This window comes from Larus michahellis, chromosome 6 (assembly GCF_964199755.1).
Source record: "Larus michahellis chromosome 6, bLarMic1.1, whole genome shotgun sequence".
NCBI classification, from domain to species: Eukaryota; Metazoa; Chordata; class Aves; order Charadriiformes; family Laridae; genus Larus; species Larus michahellis.
This window is the reverse complement of record NC_133901.1, coordinates 43,008,457-43,033,508: the sequence shown is the minus strand read 5'-3', so window position 1 is coordinate 43,033,508 and position 25,052 is coordinate 43,008,457. Positions and strand designations below refer to the sequence as shown.

The window sequence follows — 25,052 nt, the reverse complement described above, 5'->3', positions numbered from 1 at the left end:
GATTATTGTTATTGTTCCCAAGCTCCCATCGTACTCATGGGAGCCAGGTATGCTAAGGGGTTGCCATAGTATTCTGGTCTGTTACTCTCCAGCCTTTTCTCTTGTTTATGTTAGACCATTATGTATCTCAGGTAATATTCTTGTCCATTGTATTGTTATGTGGCCCGGGTCGGGGGGAAATTGCTCCAACCACCTGAGGGGGGAGATGTGTGTTGCCCACCACAGCTGTACATACCATGAATATTCTGCTGCTAAAGCCAAGGTATTTCAGCCTTTAAATTGTAGGAAAAAAAAAAACCATGTGCAGACACTGGAGCAAGCAGGTCTGTGACATTTTCTGGCATGGTAATGAGAGTCTGTTACACCGCTCAGTATTTTCTTTCCTTTCTTTTCTCTTCCTTTCCTTTAAGCTAACATCCTTTTCCTGTGCCTGAGGGAGAAGGCAGTTGATAAAAGCCAAGTTCCTGTTCACAGATAAGTTTAGAAGGCAGCCAAGCTCAGAAGTTCCTTGAATAAGCTATATTCCTACCACCTTTTTTTTTCCCCTCTGTCAGAGACATTTGAGCCCCAACAGGAACCAGGCTCACATTGTTCAATAGCCACGGACGTTTCCACAGTAGCTGGGAGGGTCGAAAGCTTTTTCCGCTCTTTGTTACAAATCTTTTTTTTTTTTTTTTTTCTTCCTTCCTTCTTCCAACTTTCCAGTTAAAGAATATTGCCGGGGCATTCCTGAATTAATCCAGGCTGAGGTTCAGAGAAGAGAACAAGAGACAGGTGTAACTGTGTGGGAAAAAGCCCACAATGCTAGTGAAGCTTTTGCTCATCTGTAATGCAATAGGGTTGGCAAAGCTGGTCAAACACTCAGACTATCACGGGTACCACGATGGTTCCGTGCACAAGCCACGAATTCATGAGACCTCTGCATACCCCCAGAGAACTCCTGTGTCACGCGAGGAAGATGCTTACTGGGAGGCAGAAGGGCTCAGGGGGGATACTCAAGATTACCCTTCAAGTATGATCTCCCTACATCAGGACGAGAGAGAGGATTTGGAAACTGTGAGCCCACAGTTCCGAAATGGGTAAGTACCCTAATCTCTGTCTTACATGTAATGGTAGTGCAGTCCTGTCTGATTCTGATGCCTTTTTATCCTCTAGATAAAGGACCATTTTCAATAGAAGTTTCTCATTAAAATATATTAGATTCTAGGGACCAATCTATATCCAAATAGGAGGGCTTTAAATGTTTTAACTACAGAAACAGAAAGCTGAATTGCTCATGGAGGATGAAGCCACAGGTGGGACTGTCTCTTTGTCCTAGTCTGAGGAGGCAGAATGGGGTTAGGTGCCTGCACACAACTGGCAGATGTGCAGCTTTCCAGTCCTGCTATAGCACCATAAAACAAAACGCTATTTCTGGCAAAACAGAACTATATGAAATTAATATACTGACTTTTTTCTTATCACAAACCAATGCTGATTATTTTTGCTGATCATGACAAGTTTTGCCCATCATTGGAATGTGCCTAGCTGCAGACTTGGGCCTCAGAAATAGAAAGGGAAAGAGAATGGCAGGATGTTAGAAAAATAAAAATAGCAAGGAGTAAATATAACAAGGTAAGGAATAATAAATAAGCATGAAAATGACTACAGATTCAACCCCTCCAAAATGTTTTCATGACAGTGAAACGCTTCTCATGGTAACCTATAGGAGAAGAGTAGCCATCCTGAGCGGAAAAGTCATGTACTTCACTAGAAACATTTCCAAACACTATGATTTTTGTAAGTTTTACAGGGCACGCAAGTAGGTCTCTAAATGTTTAAAATAGATGAAAACAAAGCAGGGCGGTGAGTGCATCTTTTATAGCCCTGATGAATGGGTACTGCACAGCCCTGTTTAGGAGAGCTGAAACAGCAGCACAGAGAGTGCTGTTCACAGCTCAGTGCTTTAGGATACCCTGCTATTTTTCCCTTTAAATGCTCCTGAGGAAAGGTAAAAAGGGAGATGGAAAGAGACTACAAAACCTTGCTCATATCATGCTTGCCTTTCATGCAAACTAAAGTATGTGATCTTGTTTCTGATCTCATCTACATGTAAAATTAAGGCCTGCCTCCTGCATGGTGAGTGTATTCAAACCCTGTTGCCCTTCATACTACATATTCCCACAAATCTGATCTCCCACCATTACCCTTAAGTCATTTTCTAAAGCCTGTAAGTGTTGACTTCCAGTTTCCTGATGGGTAGTGTTCAATAATGACATGCTCTGTTAATTCACCAACTCCTGGTTAATGCATTTCAGACACTGTCAGAGGAAGGAAAACAAAGCCTAAGTGGTACTCTGGATTTGATTGCTGGTTGAAATGCTGAGAGCAATTTGAAAATTCAGTGGTGTAAAAAGGTGCACGTAGAGGTCAGCAAGATGCTGTAATATACTGTCCTAATACGGATTTCTTCCTTTGCGATGCAACTTGTTCAGCACCAGCTTGTGTAATTCAGTTCAGGACCAGCTATTACTCATCCTAATTTCCTCCCAAGAAGAGAAATGCTTCCTCCTTTTATGGAGATAGTTGCATAATGAGTCAAATCATAATGTTCTTCCCAATTATAAAACTATGTTGATGACTACAGGCAACAAAAACCTAGCCTGGCAGTAGTTTTAAGGTATTTGTTCTTTTATAGCGCACACAAGCCCAGGAAGCTGGTACATCCCATGAAAGAAATCTGAGACTTTGAGAAGAATTATGTCTAAAACTGAGGGGAGAGAGTGCAGATAAGAAGGGACAGCACAGCTCCCCTTGTAACCACCCTCCAGATTCCCAAAGTCATTGCAAATGGTTGAAGCAATGTACCTTCAGAGCCTGAAGTCCTCAAGTACTCATGGCCAGAGTACCCTGCTATGCACAGGCAAGAAGTTGTCATGAATCTGGTATCTCACATGTGTGACAGGTGCCCTGGAAAAAACCCTGCGGAACTGAGCTTATATCTCTTAAAGGGGAGAGCAAGAAGAAAAGCATCAGAAGTTCATCAGGAACGGAGAGATACAGGAAGATAAAGACATGCCACAAAAATGCCTGGGGTGGTGGAAAGTAATTTCCTACCAAAGCCATGTCCAGCCTCTAGTTCACTTTTGAAATAAGCGAACACTTTCTTTTCAGAACTAGGAAATAAACATATGAAAAAAACTATGGTAATTGTCTCTGAGGTAAAGTTTTGTCTCATCATTTTCTAACAAAAATGATGGGTTTTTCCGACCTTTTGCTATTTTGCCTATGTATTAGAAATAGTGGTTGTTGCAAAATAGTCTTACATTTAAAAAAAAATCAGAGCATTATTTTACTCATTGCAGTTATTTGAATTATTGAGACCACCGTGACTAACATGTCCAAGGTAATTAGTCAGACAGAATTCTCTGGTTTCTATTTCAGCATATAAGGTCAAATGACTCCTTAGATCCCAGTCAAATGCTTGGATATGTTACTTTACTAATTAATTCCTCTTAGAATAACACAATTATTCTAATAAGAATTTTAAAGTAAGACAATCAGTAAGACATCACTGGCCTTTAGGTGACTTTTTTTAAAAAGAAATGTGTGGATAATAATCCTTGTTTCAACTATTCTTTATAGGAAGAACTAGGTAACAGTTTAGCATCTCAGCTGTTGCTTTTATCTGAGTGCACCAGAGAAGCTCTGCATGTTCAGTGTTTGCACATGTTAACTACAAAAATCAAAATTATCAGAAAAGGCCAATTTTCCAAAGGAAATCACCTGTTTCTTCCCCGCTCCAGCAGCCGTGCCTCGTACGAGCTGATCAGTTTGAGGTTAAACATTTTATTCTATGGCTGAGGTGAATGGATCCATGTGTACTGAAACTTCCAGCAGAATTAAAAAGGGAAATGAAAGCACCAGTATATGATGAGATCTGTACTGTGAAATTGCTGGACTGTACTAGCGTTTGCTTTAGCAATGGAAGCTGAAGAGTAGAGAACAGTAAGAACAGATTCTGGATTTCATAAATCCTCAATGCATAATAACCAAAAAAGGTAATAAATACATTTGCATTCTTCATTTCCCATATAAACAAGATGCCTAACGCAGAACCTTATAGGAACGCTGTGTTGTTACTGGTGGCTTTCCTGCGTGCGGACACAGGCAGCCAAAATGAGGCTTGAAAATGTGCCTGGGTCATGACCAGATATGTGGAAGTTCTAAAAGTGACCCAATATCAAATAAGAGCCTTCAAGTTTGCATTAGCTCATCACCTACTCTGATACTTACCACTAGGTGTAACCAATTCAACTGCTGTCTAATAAGTCATATTGAAAGGGACAATAAACATGTCAATGAGATAATACATCACTATTGTTATTCTGATAATTGCTACGTGGATGACACACCTGATAGTTTGTGAAAATTGTCCTAAACTGACAAGCCACTTCGGAGATTTTTCTTTCTTTAGAGCCACTTCCATCAAATACTTGGTAATGACACGTGCCTGAGCAAGGCATGGTGCTGAGCCGACCTCAGGGGAGCTGAAGGAGAGGGCCACGTAAGTATACAGCTGTGCGCCCTTCCTCAGGCTGTAGAATTCAGACCTGGGCAGATAAAACTGGAATACATGTCCTCCTCCATACGGCTGTATGAGGGCCAGGAACATGGTGACCCAACCTTTGAAAAGAAAGGTTCCCTGGCCCTGGGAAGAACATGCCATCTTCTCTATACCCTTGCCATGGATTTATATCTGTTGCTCTGAGATCCATGGAAAGACCTCTACTGCAATTATACTTGGAAGGGCTTGTTTTCTCTCCCTACAAAGGGATTATTTCTTAAATCAAGCAACGCACTGAAGCACCACTAGCGGAGCACTGTAGCCCAAAGCTCCTATCTTTTCACAGCATTGAGCAGAATTGCAGCCAGCTGGCTTTAATCCAGGTGCCCACAACAAGAAGAACAGTCAGGCTGACACCTCAGATTTCATGCACTTAGTGTTCATATTTAAAAAAAAAAAAAAAAAAGATAAACAAAGCATCTAAAAGGTACAATTCCACCACATGCTACCACAGCAAAGCCCAAAGCTGCCCGTACTCTCAGTTGACCTGACTTGTGTGGCAAGTAACACTGTAAACCAGATCACTTAAGTGTTCCAGGTTAAAAATAAACTTAGGAAAAAAGCAGAGGTTATTTTTAACTTTCTCCCTCAGTAACCACACTGACAGAGTTGGTCCCCAAATGGACGGCTGACCCAGTAAGGGAGACATGGACTGTGGTGATGAGATGGGAAGGAGCACAGCACCCAAAGCTGGTTTCCCCAGCTATGACAAAGTCTCAGAGACCTTCTCCTCTGTCTTGCCAAAAGTGTAATCATTGCCAAGCAGCTCCTGGTTTGGATTTGCCCTCTGGTTGGGCAGGTGGTTTAGTTCTCTGTTTTTCTCTTTAATCTGCAAACACATGCTCCATCTTGCACCTACTGGGATTTTTCTTACAATTACAATGTGTTTGCAAAAAATGAAAACAACAATCAAACAAACCAAAACCAAACTCCGCCACCTGAATTATAAATAGCAGAGGCAAGAATCTTCAGCATAAGTAAATCCTTAATTGCATTAACATATTTGGAGGTTTGGACACATGATTCTATGAAGTCACCCTTGGTTACAGGAAGGCTTCCTGATGTCAACCAGGTGTGTTGTTATCTCAGTGAAACACACATCTCTTCCTTAATTCAGCACTGAGACAGCCACAAAGAAGTAGGCCTCTTTTTCTGATTATATGGGGTGTCAAAATACAGAACAACTATCCTCTGAACTATAGACAAGCAGAGAAAACCCAAATCAGTTTAACTAGGGATAAACTTATTCTAGGGAAAGTCAGAACAATGCTCAACCTTAATAGCTTATTTTCTTTGTCTACTTTTACAGGAAAATATCCATTGATTTAATTAAGAGCAGTTTCACACCAACTCATCTATCTCTTCCAAATTAGACAGGGACTTCTCTTAGGAAGCTTACGCGATACTGAAATTTCCCAACAAAGGGGCATAGAACATATACTTAAAATAAGACACGTTTGGATGAAATGCAGCCAAATGTGATCTTCAGCCCCTGACATCCTGTGAACTAGTGGAATGGCCACTGAGTGCTCAACAATAGCTTCCACAGTGCCAAGTTCATTAACAGAAGCAATGGTTTCCCATCAAAGTCAGGCACTTGGCTCCTTTCAGGACTTCAGGAAATTCTCCAGTTAAGCTTTTGCCTCAGACAGTGACTGCTGACAAAAGCCATCATTCGATATTTGGCTCTCTTGTTGAGCTGCACAGCTGCAGGTGGAATTGCTCCCCATTAGGGTATTTGATGCAAGTGAATCAGCTTCATGGCATGTGACACAGGTGTTATCGAACCCTCTGTGCCTACAGGATTGTTTTATTTCCTTTGTCACAGAGCTCGTTAGTGCAAGCTGCAGCCGTTCATTCTTTCAGCAGATAGCAAGGGATCTCTGGTTTCACCACAGCCACAGAACCACTGTCAGCACTTCCTACTCCTGCGGGTCAATACCCCTTGAATGAATGATCGTTGGCCGACCCTGAACAAAATCACACCCATGACCAAAACACAATCATGGCAAGCCTTGGCACACCTTGTCTGCACCCTGGATTCATGCCCTCTGGGAAGCCTGTTTTCCCCCGCACCTTTGCCTCGCTGGCATCAGCACAGCTGTGACAGTAGGTGGCCACTGGCTGCCATTCCTGCTTCAAGACAAGGTGGGACAAAGGAGTGAGTGTGCTATACACAGGGTGAACTTAAGTCTGCAGGAATCAAAAGATGAAATCCAAGTGTAAGCTGCACTCTGGGCGGGCTTGTATTGTGGGCAGGATAATATAGATGAGGTAACGGCTGTGACACTTTGTGAAGAGGAAAAACCTCTTGCATTTATTTCTCTGAAGTAGCTTGTACAGCAGTTGGATTTGGCTCAAAACCAGCTCCCAGCCAAGCCTGCCTTCTCTAGGGCGTCTGCTCCCAGTGAGGCTCCAGGTTCAAGGCTGTATTTGCTCAGAAAGCCCTCACTGCACTAAGTCTTCAGGATATTCTGCAGGACAAGTCCCAGCTGATAACAGATTAACTGGCACTACTGTTGGAATAAAAGTGGCATTCCACCAGCACTACTCAGGGCTCTGGAAGGCTTCCAGCACTACGGAAATCCACATGTTTCAAACTGCCACTGCCACTCTTTTCAGCCCAGCTTGTTAAGGTAAACCAGAAATCCATCAGCCTGCTTAAACCCCAGGGAAAAACCGGGTGTTTCATGGGATGAGTCACAGGAAGGTGCCAGACCCTGCCTGAGAGGGAGGTCTACCCATCCTAAGGGAAAGGCAGAGAAATAGGAGAATTTAATTTCTGCTGTTTAGTTGTAACACAGGGCTGCTCAGGAAGAGATGGAGAATTCACTGACAGACCACCAGCAATCACTCACTGTCTGCTAATTAAAAGCCCAGTGGCACACTGTGTTCCCTCAGAGAGCCAGCACCTTTTTCAACAGCTGAATGCCTTCTGCATTCCATAACGAATAAAAAGATACATCTGACTTATATTTGACTTGCATAGGCCTAGTTTAGATGAATTTAAATGTGATATTTTACCTCTGTTCCTCTGTTTTATTGAGACTGCTTTTTCTTGTCAGTGAGAATTTTGCACTGAGGGAAAAACAGAACATAGAATATTCCATAGCTAATGCCTCATTCTTTTTCTTTTTTTTTCTTTCCACTTCAGCTGGTATAAGCCAGGAGTCACTCTGCACACATTAGCAGAAAATCACTTGATTAAATAGAACATAGTCTTCTATTGTCATCTTGTAGCACATTTAAGCAGCAATCATTGCTTATCTGGTGCCTTTTGCATTGTATAGAAAAGGAAAGTGTCATGGACCTGAAAAGTTTTGTGCTCTGTCGGTGGTAGGCACAGGAATGGCTGGACAGGAGTTTTCCAAGTAATTATAGAAACTGGCTTTAGAAACATGAGGAAACTGATGTGAAAGACAATTTGGTTGTACAGCCAAAGGAATAACAAAACTTCTGGAAAAACAACGTCCTGAAGTCCTGAAGCTTTTGTTCAGGCAAAAATTCCACTGGCCTAGGAAGTGTCTAAAATTATGCATTGCAGTGCCAATCATGAGAATATGTAACTAAGAAAAATAAAGCATGTAAAGTACCTAGCTGAGCTGGGGGACAATATTCACACCATCATGCTGTGATTGTCAGTGTAGCAGTGTATGAAAAAAGCGATTCAATTGAGCAGTGATAATTACTGCAGAGCAGCCATCTCACTTTATCTCCTGGTTCTGTGGGTTTTATTTTATTGGCGCAGCCAAATCCTAGAATCAGAGATAGAACTACTTGCATTTTGCAATGTTTCAGTAAAAGCAAAAGTAGTATCCAACATAAGAAAAAAAATATCATTGCTCAGTTTATAGCTTAAAGACCTTAAAGGTTCAAATAAAAGGAGCTTGAGCTAACCTAAAGTTGCTGAATCTTATTTAAATACAGAACACCTTGTCATCAGATGTATTTAACGTCAGACAAAAGAACACACTTACTTCAAAATAAGGCAAAACTGGATGACTCTATTCATATGAAGACTCTATTCAATAAGGAGATTAGAAGAAAGCCTAGAAAAAAAGCCCTAGTCTAGTAAAGAAAATTATTCAGATCCTTTTTTCCTGCTTGAAGAAAAAGGATTAATTTACTTGGAATGTAAAACAGGAAACGCAACTGAACAAATGAAACATCTGTAGCCCTGGATTTGCTAGGGTTCCCTCAAGTGTTGCTCTAACTTGTAGTATTGTTATAAACTTTACCATTCCCCAGACTGCAGAGAAAGCTGCTACTCCTCTCTCCTTGGCAGCAGAGCCTTGAATCAAAAGGAAAGTGCATTAAAGAGAATGGAAGCAGAGGGTGTTAAGCTGGTTATATATTCAGTGAATGAAGCAACAGAATTACAAAGAGGGAGAAAAAACACAGAAGCAGAACACAAAGCTGCTGTGTTCCAGCTGAATAAAGGAAGGGCTACTTGTGAAAGAGCAGCTCTTTGAAACTTCAGAGCCTGATTCAGAGCCCACTGGTGCCAGCAGAAGTAGTCCCGCTCACCTCACTGAACTTTAGTTCAAGCCTTTGTAAGTCTTTAAATTGTTCCACTTAACATTAAAGAATGACATATTTTCCCTCAAGGTTAATACAGCTAAGGAGTATTTTTAGTAAGAAATATCAAAGCTTCCTTGAAGGAAGCATTTGACTAGATGTGCAAAAAATACTGCAATAAAAGTTTCACCTTTGTGCATACATATCTATATTGCAGCTCATTACAGATGGGAAAAACAGGTCTTATTTACTTGTTTGACAAAAGAATAAATTTTGGTAAGCTTCACGCAACTCAAAACCACTGAAGGTTTTTAGTATTAAAACCAAAACATGGTATCATGTAGCACTTCAGCTTTTAAGATCAAGTGAAGGAGAACTAGTGACCAGATACTAAAGAAAAATGGACACAAAGAAATGTGACCACCGTTAAAGGAAATTTTTGAGACTATCAAATTCCCTTTTTCTCCATGTTATTCATTCTGCATACTGCTAATAACTGTCCTAAGTAAGCCTCAAGTTGGGATCAAACACTGATTCCATTTCTGATACAATATAAGCCCTTTCTACAAGTGGGAAGCACTACAGGTACGTCCAACTCATTAACAGGTTTGGAAAGGTAATCCTCATGTTTTCTATTAAATTTGTGTGCACATTTACATGTGCAATATAGCAAAAGTAGTCACAGTCATACCGTGCCACATTCTTGCTCACACACGTGTTGATGCACGTCAACACTTGGTTTAGATTTGTATGGCCTACACGACTCAAAGGACGTGTCTGGGAGCAGCGTATGGTGGGAAAAACAAATCAGCCCAGCTGATGATTCATAGGGTGGGGATTGTTTTCATTAGGAAAGAACAAAACACTAAAGCGAAAGAATCCTATTTTAAAAGGAGGTTTCCCCACTGAATGCAGACTCCTGCCTGGAGCTGGCGGGCATCCTGCGGGCAGACCCAAGATACTGCACCTCGCAAGGATGCCAGCGCACTCCAGCAGAAGCATCGGGTCACTTTATTTCCCCAGAAAAAAAGGGGCAGAGAGGATCTGAGGGAGTAAAAGCCACTCCCAGCTATGGCTTGCCAGGCACATGTGAGAGGACAGCCTAACGGCAAACACAATGAGGGTCTCTGTTTCAGAACTTTTCATCTTACACCGACCACTGAAAAGCAATGCAGGCTTATAAAGCCTGGGGGGCACATGCACGGCTCAGAGGCAGACGTCAGCCAGAGCACGTGTGTGGGTCTGCCGGCTTTAACTGAACCGCCCAGTGACACAGGCAGAGCGTTTGACTCTGGAAGAGTAATGATTTAATGAAAACTTGACGATTTGTCTTCTGGTTCTGTCCCATAGGAAAAAAGACTCCCATTGATAATAGCCAACAAAAATTTCCTCAGTCACTTGTAAAGGCCTTAAAACTCCAGCTCACGAAAACAGCTGTTTTGGCTTGAAATCACAACAAAGGCTGCAGCGGCCTGCTTTCCTGTTCTGCTTTCCCAGCACTGCAGGCTTTGCCACATTCCTGACCCTGCTTCTAGGAGATGAGGAGTTCTGCTTGCATGGGTGTTTGCTGAAATCACAATCACGTTTTCCTTAAGAAACGGGGGAGCAAGAAAGGCTGTCCATGTCCCAGCAGGCCTGGTGAACCATCCCCAGCTAGCCCAGGCTGTCTGCCCTTTCCCTCCTGAGGTTTCCAGCTTCCTTCCCTTCTCCTGGCCGCCCGGCTGCTGTGGCCGCAGCTTCTGCTTTTGCGTGGGACTCAGTTCCCCATTGTTTCTGCAACTCTCTCAGAGGGGCAAACTTTTTCCATATATGCTGATTATCAGAGATTTGGTTCCTGTGTTCCCATTTAAAAATATACTGCCTGAAGTTCAGCTATTCTTTACAGCTCTCCCACACACAATGCTCTGCTCCATTATAACACGAGCTGCAATAAATTCAGAGTACAAGAACCCTCCATACCTCCAAATACCCCATCTGACACTATCAGTACTGTAAAAGGTCTGATATTACTTTTGTTCTGAGAAACTAGTGGTGATTTCTTAAGGGAAAGGAATTCAATAGTATGCACAAAGGCATATACTGCGATTTCTAATTTTTCTCCAGGCTTCATTTAAGCAGATACGCTGTGTATATTAACCCCAGCAAGCTCTAAGGCTCATAGTAATGGCTATGAGTAACCATACTAGAGGTAGAACAGCAGACCCCTAGAGATGCCAGACAGAGGAGGGAAAAATTCCAAATCATGTGAAAATAGCACCTACTCACTCATCAGATTTACTCTTGGGCATTCAAACTTTCCAAATACTGAATTGCCAGTGGCCGTATCAGGAAGAACAATGTTAAAAAAATATACCATAACGACCAGTTCTTGTCATCACTAATACACCTGTCACACGGACATCTAGCTCATTTTTTGAGATCCAAGTGGTCTTCAACCAGAACAGCTAATTTCATGACAGTCAGCGAGCTGTTTCCTCTGTGGGTGCTTTACCCCAAGGGAGCGGTGAAGGCCTCAGACCCCTTTTGCAACTCATTTCATGCCAGTCTTCCCTTCTGAAAAACAAGACTGTGATTTAAACTGTGGAGTTTAGCGTTTTGGTTGAGAATAGTGAACAGCCCCAACCCAGTGAGCATCAAGGGATGTTTAGAGGAGCCACAGGTTCTGCTGCAAGGGGAAGAGCTGGATTTCATGGGTCACTGGGAAGATGGAGTCCTCTGCAGCCTGCCTGGTGCCCAGGCAGCATGGGCTGTGGACGGTCACCACTTCAGAGCCCAAACCACAGAGGCTGAGCTGCCACAGTCACCGTAGCACTCTGAGCCCCTTATCCCTCAAAAACTGCATCTTCATTCAAAAAGAAGAACTAAATCCAATCCCTGCTTCCATTTCCCAGACAGGAACCAGAAGGTTAACTGTGTTAACCTGGTAGCCTGTTTGGACCTGTCTATACAGAGACGCCCTGAAAAGTTATGGTGAATTAGCTATAGCCGTGAGGGTTTAATTTCTCTCTCCCCACTACTCAACGCCACCTTTTCCCTAAAGAAGAGGTTTAGCACATTTTGACACCAGTATGTTTTTAAGTGATATGTTGCAACTTCCTAAAGTGCCCCGTGTGCACAGTTTTAGAAATAACCATTGTAGGTGCTCTCCTACAACAGGCAGGACACGTAGCCAAACTCCTGTGAAACACAAGGCCCCAGACTGTCTTTAAGAGAGGTTGTCTGTAAAATGCAATTGCTGGTTCAGTGACCCTTCCTCTGAAAGTTTTGTAGCCAGAGTTACAGAGTGAGAGAGCAGGGACCCCTTATCTCCCTAGAGCTCCTCTGGCCAAACAAAGCCATCACATCTCTTTTCTACTCATCGCTATCCATACAGAATGGCAGGATCCCTTGGTGCTTAACCGGTGAAGTTCTGTAAACACACTATCTGAAATAATGTGTTGAATACATGCATAGTTTATGAACAAAAGTTGCAATTACTAATTAATCAGATGCTAATCATAACTATTTTTTTTTCCATTTCCCATTATAGTTACTGCTCCTCACTTACTGTCACTTTTCATCTTAGATTTTAACCATCAAACTTCAACCAACAGTACAGTTCCATGTCTTGACTTTAAACTCCTGAAAAGGAAGAGGCTTACCTACACTCTGGAATTAACAGTTGCCTATATAATTCTGACTTAGAAAATCTACCAGACCAGTAAAACTCATTTGTCCTTGCTAGAAGCATAAAACTAAAACCCAAGAAAACAACTCTCATTTTTCCAATATTGTTTTCCTGCAGGTGATGGGAGAAATTACTTCAAAGCTAGTCTAACTAATAAAATCCAATCAGTTACTATATTATCTTGAAGAAGTAATACTTAGGGAGACACTGATTATTAATGGAGTTTATGTCGGATTAAGTTTTCAGAAGCAGTCTGCTTCAACCTGATGAGTCAGTCATTAGGCATCTGAAATGGCAACATGCCGAGAAAGGCAATTTGACACTTAAAGTGACATTAACCTGCAGGTTATCATGGGTTGGAAATTTCTTCTGCTAAATGAAAGGACTGGAAATGGAACTAATGCATCAAAGTTCAGACAATCAACCCTTTTGTAACAAACTTAGATAAACATCCCAAATGAAAACAAATGAACTAGGAGTGGAGGGAGAAGCTAGCAAGCATTTTCCACTTTCCTCATCACCCAGCTGACAAAAACGGGAAAAAAAAAAAAAGAAGAAAAAAAACCCAGAAGGCCCTTCTGCATTTCACTCTTCCTTGGCAGTGTTACAAGCACAGGCTTAAAAAGACATTTCAAATTCCTTTCCCATGTCTTTCTTCCACTAGGAACTGGTGTTCCTTCCTGCAGTCTCGGCTGGTAACATACATAGAAGCCTGCATGAAGGAGAAGTACATTGTCAATTCCCAACAGCCCTGTCTAACTGGAGCACCAGACTGCCAGAAGATCATGTAAGTACCCTAAATAAAACCACCGAAGAGAACAGAATTTTCTCTCAAGTACCTAAATAATATTTTCAGAAGTATTTAATGACACATTTTAAAAACAATTAAAAGCATCAACTCAGTTTAATACCAAAGTGATGTAAGGTTCTGATTTATGTACCTCAGGTGATCAGGCATTTAAGTAACCTGGGAGAACAACTGCCTTTCCAAGCCATCAAGTACAGGACTGCAAGGTGATTAAGTGATTTTTCAAATCCTCCCACACGCTTATTCAGAGAAAATAAATAGAGACCATACTTTTTCCATGATTTTCAGGTCATAATACCCATGCAAAACTCAAAAAAAAATCTCTGCCTGTGGCCATCAGTGAGACTATTTACATGGCAGGAGTCAGAGATGTGCAATTGCCCAAGTGCTTACTCTCCTTTCAGAAGGACTGGCTGCCCAAAGGGTACTGTGGAAGCCCAATAGTGTACCTTAAGGCACCAGCACTGACTCATTTTTTAAGTTTGGATACCTTGAATCACAACACACCTTTGAAGTGAAATAATATTTAATACTCATATGTTTTCACATCTACGTAGTTACTTAATTGCAAAAATGCTTTTGCTATTTGTTAATACAATTTCTTTCTCTTTCTCTGAATAACAACCAAAAAAAAAAGTTTCATGATTATTTCTAGTGAAGTTTTTAACCAAAGTTGTATCTTCCTTGGTAACAGTGAAATTTAGGAATATTTGTTTAAAAAAAAGCATGAGGCAGAGCACTGGAGCCCTGCTCACTGAATAGTAGCTACCTTTATGTCAGCGTGTAAGAATTTGCACACATCTCCTGTTGCAGGAAATAGTCCTGAAAGGCAATTTTATGTAGGGGAAAAAAATTGCTGTGGACTGCCCAAGTGTTTTACTAAGCAGCAGTCATACAGTTTATGACAAATTTCTTTACTGTGTTCTGCATTAGTCATCTAGGACACACTTGGCACCAGACTGCTGTGAGAGTCAGTGAATTTACCCCAAGTGACACCAACTGACAATAACTTGGAGTCTAATGCCCAGACCCTTACTCCCCAGGTACAGGACAGCTCTGAAGCCAATCTATCAAGTGAAACAGAAGGTTTTGAAGTCTTTGCAGTGGAAATGCTGCCCTGGATTTATCGGCAAGAACTGTGAACAGCATGGTAAGGAAAGCTAGAGAAAAAGCGTGAGAATTAATGACTAAACGCCAGTCATGGTGGCAAGAAATAAGTTTGCCTATTCATTTTCCCTCTTTTTTTTGAGAATTAATGCCTTATTTTCTTTGGATTGCTATGTCCCAAATCACCGGTACCTTGAAACAAGGAGTAGTTATAATTAGCTGCAATTAGTAGCTAATAGCATTAGCTACTTATTCTTCTGTTAGAAGCACCTTTGTAATCTTTACTCATGGAGAAAGGTGCCCAGGCTGTTACTGCCACGGAAGCTCTAGCAATAGCCTTTACAAACAATAAACGACTACAACCCTTTGTGCTGCTGAATAATGATGCATGCACCTGCTAAGTAGAAGAGAGGGGAGACAGTGTGGTTTAAAAACCAGAGCACTTCATGGCATTGGCAGGATTTAGCAAGTAATACACTAAAAGGAAAAAGAGAATTTAAATGGATAAAAGGTAATTCCCTCTAGAAATTAAGGCAACCATAACAAAAAAGGCAAACACCTGTGTGAAAATTTTCACACAATCTATGTCTAACTCACCTACAGACTCCACACATAAAACAGGAGTGCCTTTTTTTTTTATCTCTGTAGGTTTAGCTTCACAGATAGCTTTTATTCATAGACTTATCTCTAGGTGGTGCCCCAGCCTGACCTTCATTTATAATGTTGTAAAGATATTACCAAATACAGTGCTTCTAGTTTAGTCTCTCCTTCATTACACTCATTGACTGAAACCAGTTGCTCCATCTTTATCTCCTCATTTGTACAGCATCACTCACTGTAGTTGGTGCCATCAGAAAGCTCAGGTAACTGTGGAACAAGGAAGAGGAATTTGCAGATCTTTTGATAGGAACCCCCAGAAAAAAAAAAAAAAGCGCAGATATTTGCAATAGACTCATTTCTTAAGAGCAATAACGCAGCATCACCCCACCCCTACTGCATAGCATCACCGTTTATGCAATATGCTAGTGCAGTGCCATAAGCAAGTAAAATCGTCAGACAAGATGTTCTTTCCATAAGAAACCTGCAACGCAGAAGCCTGTCTCCACATCAGTCACACTACACATGAAATTGCCCTGCGATGCCTTGCTAAACTGTAGTAGCTTCTGTGTCTAAAACATTTTCACAGATGTGTTACATCTCAATTGCAGATCCCAATTTTATTCCAGTGCCAGGAAATCAAACTGAAGGACGGGAAGAGGAGGAGTTCTCAAACCACAGTACGTGTTTGAAGTCATTTTGCTTGCCGTTCTTTTACATCTCAGTCACAGATCAGAAAAAAGAGATCCATTTTTAGCTGCAATTTTAACAAGATAAGCTATGGACAATATCTCTAGTGAAAGTATTATTTGGGAAAGCTTTTACACAACTACATTTATTGGCATAAATGAGGGCTTTTGGTATAAGACTACATCAATGCTCTAGACAAAGCATCCAAAAAAGTTTCAAAAGTTGTAAGCTGGCTGGCCATCAGCGATACCTCGTGAGAATGCCAGCTGGTACAGAGCGCTAAACCTTTCAATGGCAGGGATGTTCAACGTCTTGCCCTGCTAAGGTCTTTCACAGGAAAGCACAGGTCTTACCAGAAAAACGATCTATTCAAAATGCTGTTTTAGAGCATCTACCCAGTAGCTTTGAGATTGTTATCACGAGGTATCGTAGACTCCTATCTCATGCACTCTATCCTACCGATCTAAGCATCCAAGAAGGACCTTTCCTTACCCTCTGGGGAAGTGGTGTGGCTTGTGGTGCTATTAAGTATCTTGTAGCAATTGGCTTTAGGGAGGTGTTGCAGCCCTGAAAGGGAGTCCTCTTTACATTATGCTCTCAGCACTAAATGAATAAGCAGTTGCTTTACAGGACTTACTTAAGTTAATAAAACCATTAGATTGAAATGTCAAAGGTAACCCTGGAGGGTAAGAGGCTCCCAGGATGGTACAGTTGGGATATATCAGTTTCTGCAACTCTCAGTGTACACTTTGAAATCTATAGCTAAAATTAGCAGGTATTTATTTAGAATAACATCAGTTAAAGGCCCCCTCAGCAAGAGTCAGCTCTGACACTTACACCCTATGCTTCTGATTCCTTAGTGAAACACCTCAGTTGCTCTTTCATCCTCTCCTTTTATTACGGGTGGTTAAACCTTGCTATGCTTTCAGTCAATTGGCTTGTAAGGAATTATTATTCAAGAGCGTGGGGAGATTTTAAATGAAAAACATTTTACTGCCATCATGGCTAGCATGGCTGCAGTTCTTCTGTTAATATTTAAATATATTAGGTTTTCATCACTGTTGAAAAAAAATCTTTGCAAAGACACCACAAGTTTAGGTGCTATAAATCAACAAACCTCCTTAAAAGTCAGTGCAAAAAGTACACAGGTGTCCTCAGAGGTCTTGTAGGAATACCTGTCACCTGGTCGCTGCACTCTGTTGCATGACTTTGTTTTTTTAATCTTGTGATTAGTGTCAACACCTGTGGATTCAAGAGAAATGTTGGAAGTCATTCAAAATCATGAGGCTTTACTGGATGATCTTCAAAGTGATATTCATCAAGCAGTCAGCAACTTAGGTGACTTACAGAGACTATTTGAAAACAACGGTACAAGCATGGTGTTAGAAGTGAACCAGAGCAATTCAGGTGAGAGGTCTGACACAGAACTATCAGCCTGCCAATAGGCCATGTAAAACCATGCAGATCAGAAAGAAAAATTGAGAACAAAAATACCATGATATCCCTTGGTCTGCTGGTTGTTTCTAAAGAGAGCAAAAATGGATGCAATTCCAATACAAATGAATAAAGCAAAGTCAAGTGTAATCTGAAATGGGAAATGAGACGAAGGGTAGATTCCTTCATACTTTTCTGGAATTTCAGAATATGCCTTAACAACAGAATAGAGGTTGCTTATACTTTGAATTTGTTAGCTTACTTTTCTGCTTCTATGGCTTCTTCTTGTCTATGGGGATACAGAGTTTAGGGTTGGCTTTTGTCCTTTTTTCATACTCATGCTATATAGTCCAAAGTGTGGAATACCAAACTGGAGCACGTAAAACAAAAACCAGTAACATTCGACCCTTTTCTGGAACATTATTCCTGCCATATATAGGAGTGGGAAAAAAAGAGCTACCAAATTTGACCTACTAATGGGAGCCACTGGCTTGCAGAAACATATTCTAATGATACAGACTATTGTTGCCAGCGAACTTCAAGGCACTCAAGTTTGAACATTAAAGTCAGAAATCAAACCTTAGTATAATTCACAGCTAGTGCAGATACTTCACAGATCTTTCAAGTTATTTACTCCTGCCTGGAATAGTCAGCTGTTAAGATGCTGTATAACTTTGTGAAGTAGAAGGTGCATTGTAGAAAGCATCAGAAAAAGAACAATGTTATGAGACAGTCAAATAAGCAAGAGCCCACCAGATAAGAACTGTTGTGAAAACAGGCAGTTACAGCCACTTACAAAACTGCTTGTCCAGGTGTTTCAAAATGCAATATTTTTATTAATTAAATAGAGCAGTCAATAGATATCTAAGTTATCGTCTGCAGACTCAAAGACACAATGTGCTTCACAGTAACTTTGATTTAAAATTAGGCTATTTTTGCAATTGTCAAAATTTATCATGTGGTCAGATTTTGGGGAGTAAGATGGCAGTTACTATAGAAAAATACACAGTTGAGTTACCCTGGCCAGATTAAGATGTGTTCCAAAAGCAGAATTTAAATTTAATTGAATTATTTTTTTAAAACTGTGCTAACAGATCTACAGGAAAGGCTTCTGCAGCAAGTTCTGTTTCCCCATGTGGAGAATTTTCTACGGAAACATTTTACCCCTATGTGGGCAAGCTTCAACAGAAGCTTACAAAACCTCTCGAACATGGTAAGAAATCTGTCCCATGACGTGGAAGCCAACAAGAAAAGCATAGAAAGATTCCAAGAGAGCACTGTGCCCAAGAAGGAATTCCAGGAGCTGGGAACTAAGTTTGAATCAAAAGTTCAAGAAAACGTAGTGAAAGTTGATCAGGTAAAGAGAGATATTGAGAACCAACTGCAACTGCAGCAGGCTAATATTCACTACAATCTCACCATGATCAAGGCAGATACTGACACAAAGCTCAAGAAGTTTCATAAGATACAGCAGTCCCATTTCTTAGCTTTCAACAACAGCATAGCAAACATGAAACAAGAGCAAAACAATCTCAAAAATAAATTTGAGACTTTGAAAAAAAATTTAACAGAACTCTCCTCACATCATGGTCCCAAAGATGAAAATACCCAGTTAACCATCAGACAAATAAATGACATGCTAGCAGGGCACGCAAAGCAGCTTAAAGAACTTTATATGGAGTCAGATGTGGCCTTTCAGAATATTGCCGTTTTAGAGAGGTGGTTCAAGGAGTTAAAAAAAAATATCTCAAAGTATAGGCCAGAAGATCTTACAATAACTTTAATGGAGAAATCACTTATTATGGAAGAAAACAAAGCAGCAATGGAAAGGCAGATCTCAGAGCTCAACTATACCCTCTCAAATCTTCGGGAAAACTATTCAGATCTGTTGAGGTACATGGAGGAATGTAATTGCCAGAGAATATCTTCTGACACTGATGTACTGGAGGAAGATTTAAAGAATATCACTTATTCCCTTGAAGGCACACAATCAAACTTAAGGGACACAAAACACTTAGAGTCAGTTTTCAGAGATCTCTTGAGGAATGAAATTGAAGAGCTCTCCTCAGCTTTTCCATCTATCTATCAGTCCCTTAATCTCCGTCAAGAAGAAAACAGACAGCTTCAATCGCAAGTTATGGCTTTTTCGGAAGACATAGGCTCCTTGAAGAAGAAAGATGAAGAAATTCATCGATACATTAAGTATCTCAACAGTTCTTTCAGCTCTCTTTTGCAAGATGCCATGCGGCATGAAGGAGCACTGGAGGCTTTACTGGGAGAAGAATTTATGGAAATCTTGTTTGAAGAAGATCCTAGTATCCTAATATCATCAGTATTTCAGCTGCAAGAATCTCTCAGGCACATCTCAGATAAACTCCAAGAACAAAATGTGACTTTAGAATCTCTTATGAAGAGATTTCATCTCTTGGAGAGAGGTCAACAGAATAATCATCATGCTCGTATATCTCCTAAGCATCCCACAGAAGAAACGCAGACATCCTCTACTCTAGATGAAGTTAGCAGTCAACGCAGCGTCGTAGAACATATGGAACCTAACTACGAGGCTGCCAAAGATGACTCCTTGGATAGCTCAGCTTATAACGATATCATGACTCTGAAGAATGATATCAAACACCTGAGCCTGGCAATCAAGAGGCACGAATCCAGCTGCAATCGTACAATAGCAAATGTAATTGAGCCACTCAACATTTCTGTGGAAATTCTCTCAGCAGACTTAGCAACCATCAAGCGGAAGCTGGAGGAACATCTGCTGATTTTTAAAAAGCTATTTGGAAGCAATGAAGAATTAGTTGCCTCAAATATAAGTCTGGATGTTACAAAGATTCAGTCAATGCTGACCAGAAAAGGGAGAAGGCAACAGAAAGGTCAAGACAAGCAGAGAGACAAGAAAAAGCCTGAGAAGCACAGAGAAAATACACAAATGATAAGTGGAAGAAATACAGTGCAGACAGAACTTCTGGAGAAAGGTAGGTTCTTTCCTTTTACTTGCTCATGTGCAGGTCTAGCTTCTTTCTGGGCCCTGCTGTAAGTTCCACACGCAGAGCACGTTAGTTGTGAGACCTGTCAGCATCTTGTGGGATGCTGGAGGGAGAAATTCTGGCATCATTTACATCTTTTCCCCTCCATCAAAATAAACAGTTTGAGTGAGAACCAAGTTGAGACACTGCTGCACTTACGCTTGAGGCCGATAAAATTATCCCCATTCTAGCTGCTGGGAAATTGGCCTTGAACTAATTCACCTTCAGATGTTTAGAACACAAGTTTTGTTTGTGGACGCTCATGTTAATGTAGTAGCAGCTTTCTCTTTTGAAGCTGATGGGGAGCATTAGGCTTCCTGGTCTTGCTTCTTTTTCCTCTGTTGTATGAGTCCGGAAGAGGCGTACTCAAAGCACCAAATCCTTCCAAGCGTGGACAGATATATTAAGTGACCTGCTATAATTTGCACAAGTGGAACAGTGAGGACTGACCAGAGACCACACGCTCTTTCTTATGGCTAAGCTTCAGAGGCAAGTTTTCACCTTATATCACTTTGGCTGGCCAGTTCCCTTTCCCTGTAAACATGTGGCCATAAGCACCTCGCAATTAAAACCACCACAGCTTTAGCACTGGCTTTTATGATGTAGCCCCTGTTATAGACATATAACATAGAGCAAAAATCAGCCCTTTTAGGTATCCGTGCTGCAAAACTGTAGTTAAGACTAAATAAGCAGAGACTGTATTTCAAACTAATTTATTTTTAGGACAGAAAAAAAAATGCCTCTTTTTTTTTTTTCTGGGTGGTCTCAGCCTTATACTTTTCCAAAAGTAGTGGTTCAGATATTTCCAGGGAACCATTTGATCTCATCCCAGGCACATGCCCATTTCAAACATTTAGCTCTACAAAGGAGCATGTAGAAATCAGGAGTGGTAAGGCTTCACCCTATCACCCACCCTGACAATCCCAGAGGAAGAAGAGTGCTCACTGCTAAAATCCTGTTCCTCTTTCTCTTTCAGACTCATTGGTGGCATTCCACGTAGGATTCCCAGGAGGGCCAGATAAAGAAAAAAGTCTGAGGTTTAATGAAACTTACCTCAATTATGGAAACGGCTATTTCCCTGAACACGGCTACTTTAAAGCACCGCATAAAGGTGTCTACCTGTTTGTCATCTCTGTGGAGTTTAGTTCAGGACCAGCACTAGGACAACTCTCCTTCAGCCGGGGGTACAAAAGAACTCTCTCAAGTAGTCAGAGGAAAACACCAAATGGAAACACCATGACTACTTTTGCTATGGCCGAAATGGAGAAGGGGGAGAAAGTATGCTTTGAATTGCTGCAGGGCTCTGTAGTGAAACGGAGTCCAGCTGGGACAACAATGGGTGGATTCCTAATATTTAAAACTTGAATAGTGACATTTTGTTTTATTGATATCTTTCCATAGATGCAATGGATCAATTCCCTATTGCTTCATCTGTGATGTATTCAATCCTACTGCATGTGTTTAAACATAGCAATACCCTAGATTTGTCTTCATGCTTCTTTTCTGGAAGTGTTTGGCTTTTGATTAGTTGCTTATGAGCAGCAATGGGATTTCCTTTCAAGTGATAAGCTAATGGTTTGGACTCCAAATGTATCAGCACACACGTTCCCAAATCCTTCCACTGTGAGAATTGTACCTCATTAGAAAATATGTTTTATGGGACTTTCTTCACTTACAGCACAAATAATTTCTCCTTTCCCATGGCAAAAGAGTATTCTCCTATGGCAAAGACCCCCACCATTGGCAAGGAAAAAATTTTAGGAAGGACTGTATGTATCAACTCTCATATTTTGTAAATAGTAGCTTAAAAACAACAAGCCAGGACAAACAATTTTACCTTTTAGTTCTCGGTGGACCACAGGCAGTCACAGACTGTCTTGGAAACTTCGCAACTCACTCCAACTCAATGTTTCAGTCTGTGCACAACATGAACACTAGAAGAGATCAATCAAACCCAATAAGATGCGCCCTATGCTAGTATTTGTAAGCAAGTATCTTAGAAATGGCCTGTTCTTTTTGGTTATGGACCTGTGTTGTACTTCAACTACACTGCAAAAACTTAATAGTAATATAACATTGCTATGATGAATTACACCTACATTTAGACATTAGGAAAATGTCAACAATATTCAAACATTTTTGGTGAAAATGCAGTTTATTTCTAAAGATAATCCTGAAGAATATCGTGAATTCAGCCCACAGTTGAGCACTTAGTAAATCGTTTAAACCCAAGCAAGCAAGCAAAAAGAGACAAGCTCATTGGTCTGCTGTCATTGTTGAATATAAGATAAATTTATAATTACAGTAAACCAAAGTGTAGGATTTCTGAACTGTGGAGTTTTTTTGAATTTCGAAAATCTCAAGATGACCATATCTGGTCATGTCCTAAACTTTTCTTCTGTCAAATAAAATATCCCAAAGGCTTTCATTTTAAAGAAGTTCAATTTTTGTGGTATTTTCTTTGTCTATCCTATTGCCTTGCACAATAACATTAAAACAATGAAATTTGCCAAAATGAAATGCATTTAGAAATTCCCAGTATTTCTGATGAAAGAGGTAAATTCTTATTATGTACTTTATGCCTTTTTAAGGTAGCATTTTCTGACAGAAATCTATCCTGCTAAGGGGTTTTCTCCCCACCTAAGTGTATGCTAAGCAACACTAAATACAAAATTATTAAAACACGCATCAGTACCGATATCACTGCACTCCAGATCAGTTTGACAAGCAGACAACATGTACCTTTTGAAAGAAAGCTACCAAGCAGTTTCAGCTGGTGACTTGCTGAGAAGACTGTTATTCTCCATCCTGAAAAATCCAACAAAGCAAACGACTGAAAATGATTTCCCATCTACTCCTAGCCAATGGTGATTTTCACACGAGACTAACGGGACAAGTCTCCCCATTTATCTAGCAGGGAGCCACATCTGGCACTGCTCCACAGCAGGCAGCACAAAGTGCCCGCACGCTCCGTGTCATCTTCAGTCCCACAGATCACTCAAATATTTCAGGGAAGAAGAAAAATTTCAAGAGGTGAAGTGTCAAAAAGGAAGAAAAGCAACAAATTGTAAGATTAGATTCTTTCAGTACAAAGCTACTACGCTGGGGTGACCCAGATGATTTTACCAGTGATGCTCTGACTATGGGCTTTTGTGGTGGCAGTGTCCTGCGGGGCCAAGCCAAGTGTGCTGTCTAGGTCTGGGTAGCTCAAGGAACACCCCAGTTGTGCAGCTACCAGATAACTTCCACAATTAAATACAGGCAGGGGATATATATACATTTAAAAACACTTTTCTTGGTTTTAAAACTTTTAACAAAAAGCGTCAACTGGAATGAAAGCCACACAGCTACCTGTAAAAGTAGGCAGTAGACAGGATTGCAGTTCATCCAGACAGGACTTTTAAGGGTTTGGCATCCTTGTGCTTACCAGAGTTTACTTTTGTTGAAGAATAAGCCAGGCACGTTCAGAGATCATCCGCTCCAGAGTGAACACAATGTTAATATAAAGATGTTTTCATATTTGTATTCTTCAACTATGCGCTTAAGTTAGCCACCTGCATATACACAGAAGATACACTTGACTGGATCACTCTTATTTTTAGACTATGAAGCAAAAAATTAACAAAAGAGAATGGGTTAAAACATTCGATTGGCCACATAAGCCAGGAAGCCTGGCTTGCTTCTCAAGCAACAAGAGAAAAGATGATTAAGCTACTGGTTTGTGGTGTGTTTCTTTTTTAAATGAATACCTCAGCTTTTTAATAAACTTCCATCTAAATCACCTCTCAAACACAAGCAAACTATTTGACTACTGGTACAAATTTCTTTACGGCCACATCACCGTGACCTGCATTTTTAGGTAACAAAGTAGAGGAAACCATTTTAATGAACAGACACCAGACTCCAGATTAGGACCTAAAGGAAATAAAAACTTGCCACAAAAATGGAAAAAGGATGATTAATTGATAATTTTAAAAAATTGGTTAGCTCAATAGATTAAGAATAGGGGATTTTCAAACATGAAGAACAAACTGAAGCTGACCATAAGCATTAGGAAAAGAGCAGTCTGTAAGTAGACAAGTTGCTTCAGTTTATCTCATAGCAGACCAACTAGACTAGCATGCCTGATGGCAGTTTCAGCCAAGCACCAACAGAAACATGTATGCTCGTTCCAAGATATATATAGATATAGATATATATCTATATATGAAATCAAACTGAGCATCACATTTAAAAAAAGGCTTCCAACTTCTCTTTGAACTTCCCAAACATCCTGCAACTGCCAGAAAACACTGCCGATAGCTCAGGTCTCTGGATTTCCAGATCAAACCACTAAGCTTTATAAAAGATAAACAAAGCTGGCTGTGCATCTTAATGACTTTGTGTAATTATTTTCTTACTGAAACTTTTACTGCTTTATGAATGTCAGTATCTTATAATGCTTTACATTTCAGAATTAAAGTCTCCTAATGTTTTTTTCTTTTCCGCTACTAAGATGATCTCCTTCCATTACTCAAAATGCAAGTATCCATTGTACACCAACAATTTTACTCTCTATACATCCATCAGTGCCTGAATTCTGCAATC

General features: G+C 40.6%; 1 protein-coding gene across 2 annotated transcripts; it reads left to right on the top strand.

Moving 5' to 3' along the window:
- The first annotated feature begins 347 nt into the window (after positions 1–347).
- Positions 348–24,955, top strand: MMRN2 (multimerin 2). 2 transcript variants are annotated; one of them, XM_074591012.1, is made up of 7 exons: positions 348–1,079; positions 13,456–13,578; positions 14,643–14,749; positions 15,915–15,983; positions 17,227–17,400; positions 18,522–20,414; positions 21,442–24,955. In XM_074591012.1, exons 1-7 carry the CDS (start codon positions 802–804, stop codon positions 21,828–21,830), a joined length of 3,033 nt encoding a protein of 1,010 aa, XP_074447113.1. In that variant the 5' UTR covers positions 348–801; the 3' UTR covers positions 21,831–24,955. The 2 variants fall into 2 exon arrangements, with proteins under 2 accessions (XP_074447113.1, XP_074447115.1); XM_074591014.1 differs by lacking the exon at positions 17,227–17,400.
- The last annotated feature ends 97 nt before the right edge of the window (positions 24,956–25,052 follow it).

Bases quoted from the DNA above. Each gene is read 5' to 3' on its own strand.
- MMRN2 (XM_074591012.1), top strand. From the start codon at position 802: ATGCTAGTGAAGCTTTTGCTCATCTGTAATGCAATAGGGTTGGCAAAG. The intron at 1,080-13,455 runs GTAAGTACCCTA...TTCTTCCACTAG, and splicing joins AGCCCACAGTTCCGAAATGG to GAACTGGTGTTCCTTCCTGC. The intron at 17,401-18,521 runs GTGAGAGGTCTG...CTGTGCTAACAG, and splicing joins AGTGAACCAGAGCAATTCAG to ATCTACAGGAAAGGCTTCTG.